At 47.3% G+C, this 10,000-nt stretch overlaps 1 protein-coding gene across 1 annotated transcript in view; it reads left to right on the plus strand.

The window, feature by feature from the left end:
* LOC120738308 (dynein heavy chain 5, axonemal-like) overlaps positions 1-10,000 on the plus strand; it is a 59,286-nt gene that overhangs the window by 14,056 nt on the left and 35,230 nt on the right. Inside the window, exons 22-37 of the mRNA XM_040039496.1 lie at positions 44-199; positions 483-634; positions 740-947; positions 4,084-4,171; positions 4,376-4,499; positions 4,675-4,862; positions 5,052-5,144; positions 5,239-5,342; positions 5,709-5,805; positions 5,913-5,993; positions 7,308-7,562; positions 8,009-8,158; positions 8,236-8,354; positions 8,472-8,608; positions 8,683-8,845; positions 9,209-9,320. Of these exons, the coding sequence (XP_039895430.1) occupies positions 44-199; positions 483-634; positions 740-947; positions 4,084-4,171; positions 4,376-4,499; positions 4,675-4,862; positions 5,052-5,144; positions 5,239-5,342; positions 5,709-5,805; positions 5,913-5,993; positions 7,308-7,562; positions 8,009-8,158; positions 8,236-8,354; positions 8,472-8,608; positions 8,683-8,845; positions 9,209-9,320 (2,227 nt within the window). The remainder of the gene's footprint in view (positions 1-43; positions 200-482; positions 635-739; positions 948-4,083; positions 4,172-4,375; positions 4,500-4,674; positions 4,863-5,051; positions 5,145-5,238; positions 5,343-5,708; positions 5,806-5,912; positions 5,994-7,307; positions 7,563-8,008; positions 8,159-8,235; positions 8,355-8,471; positions 8,609-8,682; positions 8,846-9,208; positions 9,321-10,000) is intronic.

Genomic DNA, 10,000 nt, shown 5'->3' on the forward strand with positions numbered 1-10,000 from the left:
TAAATTTGCTGTTAGATTTGAGATTTTATTGAACATTTGAAAGAGCCTCTTTGTTTCAGGAGGTCTCGGTGAACCTGGACCCTGTGGTGCTGGAGGTGCTGCAGGAAGCTCGGTGGATGACCAAACTGGGCGTGAACGTGCCAAAGGTCATCCAGAAGATGACCTCCAGGGAACCAGAGCTCAGAGATTTGTACAGCCGGTGAGAGCAGCTGTTCACTCCAGCTGTAGGCGCGTCAGCAGCTCATTCTGGGATGTTCTCACTCAAATTCATCACATGAATGTCTTTTCTTTGGTTTGTAGTGTTTGTTGTTATGTCACTCTGTGCTGGATAGAAAAGCTCACAGAAACAAGGCGCTTGTTCTTGATTAAACAACATCATGATTTATTTTCTCTGCGACGTTACTCTTCTCAGACTCTTGTCTTCATCTCTTCTTCACTTTGGTAAACTTGTGTTTTCTTTGATGGTGCTGACTCTGGTCCAGACTGCTGGAGATGCTCCAGGACTACAGCTCTGTGGTGGGCAGGGTCCCACCTCTCCTCCTCCCCCTCATGCAGCCCTTCATTGGCCGTGTGGAGGAAGCTCTCTCCCCTGGACTCACCTCACTGTCCTGGACTGCCCTCAACACTGAGCGGTGTAAGGACGGACAGCTTCCCGTCTCATTGTTGTTGTGCTAATATACAAAGAAAGGACATCAGATTTATAAGCATTCGATAATGATTCCCTTCCACTCTGTGTCAGTCCTGCAGAATGTGTATGTGGCTCTCAAAGACCTGGACCTGGTGGCCAAAATGGCGACAGACCTGTTGGACTGTCGCATCGGCCGGCTGCTTGGGGCCATGTCGTCCTGCCGTCTGCTGGTCCTTCCTGAAGACTCGTCTGTGTCGGCGCAGGACCTCCTGCTACAGACAGGAAGCTTGGTCCAAGCTGCTGCTGTCACCCTGAGCTGGTAACACTGACAGCAACACTGACAGCAACACTGACAGCAACACTGACAGTAACACTGACAGCAACACTGACAGCAACACTGACAGCAACAGTGAGCTGGTAACACTGACAGCAACACTGACAGCAACACTGACAGCAACACTAACAGCAACACTGACAATAACACTGACAGCAACACTGACAGCAACACTGACAGTAACAGTAACTGATAGGTTTGTAGCTTGAACCCATCCGCTGGAACGTTGAAGGCAATATAATTACACTGCAAAGCAAGAAACAAGTAGGCAAAGTTCTTCATGTTTCTCGTGCACGGGAGAGAACCGGACAGGCGTCGTTCCTTCGCCTGACCCCAGTTGCTCTCGTCCGTTCTCCCGTACCACTGCCCTTTTATGGAGGTTACATGAATATGCATAGGTTCATTAACATATGACGTCTACATACAAACAAAGAGTACCTTGCCTGTGTGTGTGTTGGCGTATGTGGTGGATGTGTGTGTGTGTGTGTGTGTGTGTGTGTGTGTGTGTGTGTGTGTGGGTACTGCTGATCAAAGGGTCATAAAAGCACACAAGCAAACATCCTTGGTCAGGAAGAGGGTAGACCCCCCCCTCATCCTAGATAACACCGTGAGGAAGTCCAGCAGTTCATTTATACACAAAAAGCACTTAGACTAGAACAGACGTAACTACGTTAATCCTACCATAAAACAATTAAACAAGGTACGAACTTTCCCTTGCTCCCAGGATGTAGGTGTGCATTCTAGTGTGGAATACACACCAAGCCTCTGTAGCCTGTTAAAGATCACCCAACTTATCACTACACAATTAATTATACACCTCTAAGCATCCATGGTTAAATATTTGTAAGCATAAATGACAATCAACAATACAAACTCTAACAGTAACACTGACAGTAACACTGACAGCAAAACTGACAGCAACACTGACAGTAACACTAACAGTAACAGTAACACTGACAGCAACACTGACAGTAACACTAACAGCAACACTGACAGCAACACTAACAGTAACAGTAACACTGACAGCAACACTGACAGTAACACTAACAGTAACAGTAACACTGACAGCAACACTGACAGTAACACTAACAGTAACACTGACAATAACACTGACAGCAACACTGACAGAAACACTGACAGTAACACTAACAGTAACACTAACAGTAACAGTAACACTGACAGCAACACTGACAGCAACACTGACAGCAACACTGACAGTAACACTGACAGCAACACTGACAGCAACACTGACAGTAACACTAACAGCAACACTGACAGTAACACTGACAGCAACACTGACAGTAACACTGACAGCAACACTGACAGCAACACTGACAGTAACACTAACAGTAACACTGACAGCAACACTGACAGCAACACTGACAGTAACACTAACAGCAACACTGACAATAACACTAACAGTAACAGTAACACTGACAGCAACACTGACAGTAACAGTAACACTGACAGTAACACTAACAGTAACAGTAACACTGACAGCAACACTGACAGCAACACTGACAGTAACAGTAACACTGACAGTAACACTGACAGCAACACTAACAGTAACAGTAACACTGACAGCAACACTGACAGCAACACTGACAGTAACACTGACAGTAACACTAACAGTAACAGTAACACTGACAGCAACACTGACAGTAACACTAACAGTAACACTAACAGTAACAGTAACACTGACAGCAAAACTGACAGCAACACTGACAGCAAAACTGACAGCAAAACTGACAGCAACACTGACAGCAACACTGACAGTAACACTGACAGTAAAACTGACAGCAACACTGACAGTAACACTAACAGTAACAGTAACAGTAACACTGACAGCAACACTGACAGCAACACTGACAGCAACACTGACAGCAACACTGACAGCAACACTAACAGTAACACTGACAGCAAAACTGACAGCAACACTGACAGTAAAACTGACAGCAACACTGACAGTAACACTAACTGTAACAGTAACACTAACAGCAACACTGACAGTAACAGTAACACTGACAGTAACACTAACAGTAACAGTAACACTGACAGCAACACTGACAGCAACACTGACAGCAACACTGACAGTAACACTGACAGTAACAGTAACACTGACAGTAACACTGACAGTAACACTAACAGTAACAGTAACACTGACAGCAACACTGACAGTAACAGTAACACTGACAGTAACACTAACAGTAACAGCAACACTGACAGTAACACTGACAGCAACACTGACAGCAACACTAACAGTAACAGTAACACTGACAGCAACACTGACAGCAACACTGACAGTAACACTAACAGTAACAGCAACACTGACAGCAACACTGACAGCAACACTGACAGTAACAGTAACACTGACAGCAACACTGACAGCAACACTGACACGTGAAAGGCTGCATTTATATAACATGAGTCACAGTTCTGCAGCTGTGTCGAGCCGCTCACCCACTGCTGTAAATATCCAGCTGTTAAACTGTGACACAGAAAAATAAAGAACTTGGTGACGATAAAGTCAGAGGAAAGACTCCCACAAACAAATGAAAGCAACAAGCAGAAGTTCAGCCGTAGCAAAACCCATATTTACATATATTAATCATCAGGCTCAGCAGCAGATGTGAGATCACAAGTAAAGTGAATATGACAATATTCAGACACAAAACGGTGACTTCTGTGATGTTTGTGATGGTTTCTCTTTACTGACATGAGGTTAGTGCATCACACAGATACCTGCCTATTACTGCTCAGTAGCCAATCCTGGAGCTCAGCCTTGATGGACGGTGTGTTGCCACAGCAACCTCACAGCAGTTGTATCGTTGGTCAGATAACAGACGTGGTCCAGAGGTCCAGTTCAGGGACTCCAAAGAGGCCACGCCCCTTATGATGTCAACTTTAAACCTTAATGATCTTTAGACGCCAAACAGTTTGTATCAGGCTGTAAACATGTTTAACATGGGAGTCTATGGGGACTGAGTCAGTGCTGCCTCTGCTGGACGTTAGAGGAACTGCAGATTTGGTCCTGCTGGTCTGTGTGCGTCCATCACACTGTGTCTGTGTGCGTCCATCACACTGTGTCTGTGTGCGTCCATCACACTGTGTCTGTGTGCAGGCAGAGTCAGCAGGTGGAGAGATACGTGTACGAACTGATCGAGGAGCTGAAGAGGAAGATGAAGACTGTGGAGACTGTTAACCTCGAGGTCACGCACACACACACACACACACACACACACACACACACACACACACACGCGCGCGCACACACACACACACACGCACACACACACACACACACACACACACACACACACACACACACACACACACACACGCACGCACGCACACACACACACGCACACACGCACACACGCACACACTCATTCATCTCTGCTCGTCGTCCTCAGGGGTCTTTTAAGTGTCTCCATCCAGACTCCAAACATCAGACTCGCTGTCTGTCATGTCTCCCTTGTCGTTTCTACAACCTGATTGGTCAGCTCTGTTACCGCAGCACTGAAGCTCTGGTCAAAGGTCAGCCTCCCTTTCTACCACGTCTCCTTGTGTCCTGTTTCTTCCTTCCTGCCATCGTACTCTTCTTCTTCTGTCCTCCTTCTGTTCAGTCTGAACTTCCAGAGAAACACATTTGCTCTGTTTCAACCAACAAATCCTCTTACAAGCCGCCTGAGCTTGGACTGTTTCCTCTCAGCCACCAGATCCTCCCTGGAGGCCCTGAGGAGGAGACTTCATGTCTCCAAAAAACAGCCACACTTTTCCTCCTCCTTGGTGTCTTCCTCCAGCCGTGCCCAGCCAGCTCCTCCTCCACCTCTCCTCACAACCTCCATCCAGCTTGCAATCCCCAACATGGTCCTCAGACCCAGTCTGGATGACATTCAGGTATTTGTGTCCAGAAGAGCAGATTTGACCCTCAGTAACATTTTGGAAGTTCTCATGTGTCGGCAGGTCCACCGTCTGGTTTCACAGCAGGACGCCACACAGGACTGGCCTTGTAGTTCATGTCATGTTCATGCACCTGCCCGTCACTGCTGTCAGTTACCCAGCCTGTGTGTCCTTCTCACGTCTCAGTCTGTGGTGAATAAGCTGGTGGGCGTCGTGCTGTCTGTGACCAAAGACGTCCCTCTGTGGACTTACTCTCACCTGCAGTACAAACAGCAGCAGGTACGCTCATCTGACTCATCCTGCTTTAAAATCACCTGATAGCAGGCAGCCAATCGCACTCCAGCTTCATCCCGCCCCTCTTTCTGTTTCTCAGGCGGAGCAGGCGGCAGGTCGTAGCGGAGGAGAGGACGTGGCAGTGAAGCCAGCGGTGCTGCGAGCGCTGGACAAACAGCTGGCTGAACACAAAGACATCAGCAGGTCAGTAAAACAGCAGAGACACGACAGGATGTTTGTCTGGCTGAGACGCTGTGGACACGCAGAGATGCACAATCACACCTGCAGCTGACGTCCTTTGACTGAAACACACAGAGTGGGTCCTGTGGAGGAAAGTTCTGCAGTCCCTGCACAAGCTCTCAAAGTGACCTGCGATAAATTCAGATGGTGCACAGAGGCTCAGCGGTTAGTGCTGCTGCACCACTGCAGGAGGGTCCTGGGCTTGAACCTGGACAGTGTTAGAGTGTCTGTGTCCTCAGTGCTGTCTGATCAGTTTCACATGTTCATCACGTGATCACATGACAGTCAGCCCATCAGTGCATGTTCTGATGATGATGATGTTTGGAGCAGGTTGGTGATGCAGCTCAGCTCCATCGTGTCACACCTGAAAGCTCAGGCTGCTGAAACCCTGAATGACCTCGGCCACTTCTCCACCCTGTGGAACCAGGTGTGTGTGTGTGTGTGTGTGTGTGTGTGTGTGTGTGTGTGTGTGTGTGTGTGTGTTCAGGTTGGTCTTAGTGTTGTTGAGCTGCACTAACAGCTGGCTGTGTTTAGGACCCAGAGGAGCAGGTGCAGGCTTTCCTGCAGTCCGACCCCTCCCTGACGGAGTTCAGCGCTCAGATCTGCTTCTACTCTGTGAGTCTACTTCCTGTTACAGACACACCACTGAACATCGCCGTGCTTTTCCAGCTTATTATGTTTTTACCTGAGTTATTAGTAAACACACAAAATCAAACAAGGAAACAAAAGAAAAGTGTTTGCAGTGCAGCAGTAGTACTTTTATAATAACAAATGTAAATGTATCACTGGTACAGCAGTCTGGGGTCATTAAAGGGCAGCTGGAGGAAAAAACATTCAGAAATTAAAGTCATAAATGTTCAAAATAAAATTGTTTTCCCTTTTTCAAATGTTTCTATTCCCAAGAAAAATGTAATTTATCGTGTAATTCATTCTCAATAAACATTGGACAGTCCTGCAGTTGCAGTTCAGTGGTTGTGCAGCAGGGGGCGCTGGTTAGCTTAGTTTCCACAGAGCAATCATTGCTAATTAGGGCTGGGTATCGTCACTGATTTCTAGAATCAATTCGATTCAATTCGATTTTAATCGGGGAAATTTAGCCTCAGACAGTCAGAAATATTATAATTCAGATCATGCATCAGTACATTTCCATATTTTTATATCTATAAAAAGAAACCTGACACTTGCGAGACTTTATCAAAGGTGTGAGCATCACAGCAGAGGCCTTTGTGTCAAAGCAACTGAGGATAAAACCTAGAAAAACATGAAGGACATTTTCCTGTTCTGGGATTTTATAAAAATATTCTGCAGTAGATCAAAAATGAAAGAAACCATGAATCAACACGTGAACGTTACCTGATGCTGCTGAAGTGAAGCAGAGCAAAGTTTACAGAGGTCTGATTACAGGCACAGCTGAGCATTTTGCAATTGTGCATCATTTTAAACAGTTTAAATTTGTTCAGTATTGAGGGCGTAAACACAAAGCGCGACCCACCGAAACATCAGAATCGGCGAGCTGTCGGCTTTCAGCCCCGATCGTGTCCGTGCCGTCGGTGAGAAAGTCACATCTCACTGATTCTGATGCGTCGGCGGGTCGAGCTTTGTGTTTACGTCTCTGTGCAGAATCCGTGTTCCTGCTCTCATTTACTGTTTTAGCTGTTTGGTGGTTGTTGAAATTTTGTGAGGTTTAACCTGAGATTCTGGCGTTTCAGGCAAAATAAATGTAAATGAAAAAATCGATTCAGGATTTTAATGAATCGAAATCACGTTATCCAAGCCAGAATCGATTTTAATCGATAAATCGATTATCAAAACCCACCGCTATTGCTAATGTGTCAGAGCTGAAAGAAAATGACCCTCACGTCCTTTAGAGCAGCTGATTTTGACCATACTTGTAGTGGATTTACCCATGATGCCTTGCTGTGCCTGCAGAGGCTGGAGGAGCAGATTTCGGAGCTCCCTGCGTTTTACACAGCGGGTTCGATCCTGTTGGACACCGACCAGCTGAAGCGTTCGCTCACTCACGAGTGTCGCTCCTGGAAACGAGCTTTCGGCGCCGCTCTGAACCGCCGAGCGTCCGCCGACATGAACGACATCCTGTCGTTCGTGGATGCGCTCACGAAGCGTCTGCAGCGTCCAATCTCAGACCTGGATGATGTCAGAGCAGCCATGGCTGCACTCAGAGAGGTGAGCCAGCATCTGATTGGCTGTGTGTTACGTCTGCACCTCCTCTTTTTCTTTCAATTCTTCTTTCAGCCCAATAATCGAAAAAATGATCCAGTTTTTCTTTTAGATTCTGATTAATTTATTTGTTCATAAACGTACAGCTGCTGATGTCTGGCACTGCCAAAACAAATATATAAAAATGAAATTAGCCAATTGAATAAATATCTCTTTCTTTAATTGCACCAAAATACTATAAAATCTATTTTATGGATCAATTATTTCATAAAATTAAAATTTCAGTCTTTCTTTAATTTTGGCACTTTCAGGCCTCCGTACTTTCTTCACATTCAGTCATGTTTTCTTTCTTCAGCTGTTTTTTCTCTCAGTCCTTCATGTAACGACCCACAGAGTAGAATTCATTCATGAGCCCCTCCCCTCACTCATTCCTCTCCTGCTCACTGTTGGAGGTTCGGGAGGCGGAGTTTCGCATCGACGCCACCATCGGGCCGCTGGAGGAATCCTTCGCCCTGCTCAACAGACACGAGCTGCTCTACGGTGACGGGAACGGCGAGCGCATGGACGGCCTGATGTACGCCTGGAAAAACCTCACTGACCTGGTGAGTCAGAGGGAGGGGCGTCATGTGACAGGTGCAGGGATGCAGGTGTGTGTTATGTGTGTGTGTTGTGGCTTCAGGTGGTGCAGACCCAGAACACTCTGGTGCAGATTCAGCCCAGCATGAAGACAGACCTGCTGTCTGCAGTGCAGAGCCTCCAGAGCCAGGCTCAGAGCTTCTGCACCGACTACAACCAAAGGTACACCTCAGAGAGGCACCTGCTCCAGGTGGGCGGGGCCAACCAAATATCCATGCTATCAGCCCGCCCTGAACCTGGGCGACATACTGATAATATCATTGATTATGATAAATGCAGGGGCCCGGGGGTGGAGGGCGTGGCCCCGGCTGAAGCCAGCGAGCGGCTGCAGAGTTTTCAGGCCGAGTTCGATCAGCTGTGGAGGAAGTACACCACCTGCTCAGGTGGAGAGGAGCTGTTCGGGCTGCCTGTGAACGGTACGGCTGAGCGACTCGCCCGCCCACTTCCTGTTTGTCTGCCTCCTTCCTCACCGGCCGTCTCCTCCCCGCAGAGTATCCGGAGCTGCAGAGGATCCGGAGGGAGCTCTCCCTGCTGTCCAAACTCTACAGTCTGTACAGCTCGGTCACCAACAGCATCGCCGGCTACTACGACATCCTGTGGGCCGACCTCAACATCGAGAAGATCAGCGCGGAGCTGCAGGACTTCCAGAACAGGTGCAGCTCATTAAGGCTTCAGCAGGACGTTCATGCCTCCACCTCACGTGTTCCCAAACAGACACATGTTACTTTACTGATCAATGAAAGCATCCTGACCTCTGACCTCACAGCACAGCCGCTCAGCTTCAGTTTGGATGTTAAATCTGTCATTAACGTTCTTAATGCCAAAGCTGAAACACATCAAACTGGATATGTGAGCATTTCAGTTCAGCTCGTGTCTTCAGTGGCTCACAGTTTGAGAAGCAGCAGGATAGATGAAAAAAATCTGAGATTAGGAAACAAATGAATCTTGTTTATTGGCATTGATTGTTAAATATGTTGTTCACACACAGAGATGAAGTTTTGAAGTCTTTGTTTCAGGATCAGGAAGCTCCCAAAGGCCCTGAAGGAGTGGCAGGCCTTCAGAGATCTGAAGAAAACCATCGATGACTTCACAGAGACGTGTCCTCTGCTCTACATGATGGCCAACAAGGTGCCAGAAACATTTCACTGTGAAGCACATATACCAGCAACGTCCATCTGCAGGCATTTACACAGCAGCACACAGGCGTGAGAGGAGGAGCTGGGGTGGAGTCCAGTTTCAGGGCGGTGCGCTGATAAGAGGAGCAGCTGTGGGCAGGATGGATGTGTGAAAGGAAATCAGCTGTGCTGGGAGCTTGATTTCATCACCTGCCTGAACCTCTGATTGAAGTTACTTATGCACTAAATTCACTCACATTACAATGATTTGATGTTGATGCACCCGACTGCAGAGCAGCTACAAAGAGATGTTAGAACGTGTCGTGGGATTACACAAACGTTTGAGTAATAAAATACTTTTTAAAGGAAGGAAAAACAGGAAACTAAGAAACTGCACCAACGTTTGTGCAACAGCTTCATTGGTGGACTGATGGATTTTGGCTGTGGCCTTCAGCGGGGGTGTGGTGTCACGTCCTGCAGCTACCACAGTGGAAAGACAACAGACGCCGTGACATCGGCCACGTGCAGCAGTGAGGCTACATGTGCACATAAGGCTAGTTAGAGAGACGGAGGACAGACGGGTGACACAGGTGTAGACGGGCAGGAGAAAAGGAAGCAAAAGTACAGAAGACTATCAAAATAAAACAGGAAGTGACAGGGCCAGAGACAACTAACACAGAGACCGAGATTTCA

This window comes from Simochromis diagramma, unplaced genomic scaffold (genome assembly GCF_900408965.1).
Source record: "Simochromis diagramma unplaced genomic scaffold, fSimDia1.1 OVJJ01000567.1, whole genome shotgun sequence".
NCBI classification, from domain to species: Eukaryota; Metazoa; Chordata; class Actinopteri; order Cichliformes; family Cichlidae; genus Simochromis; species Simochromis diagramma.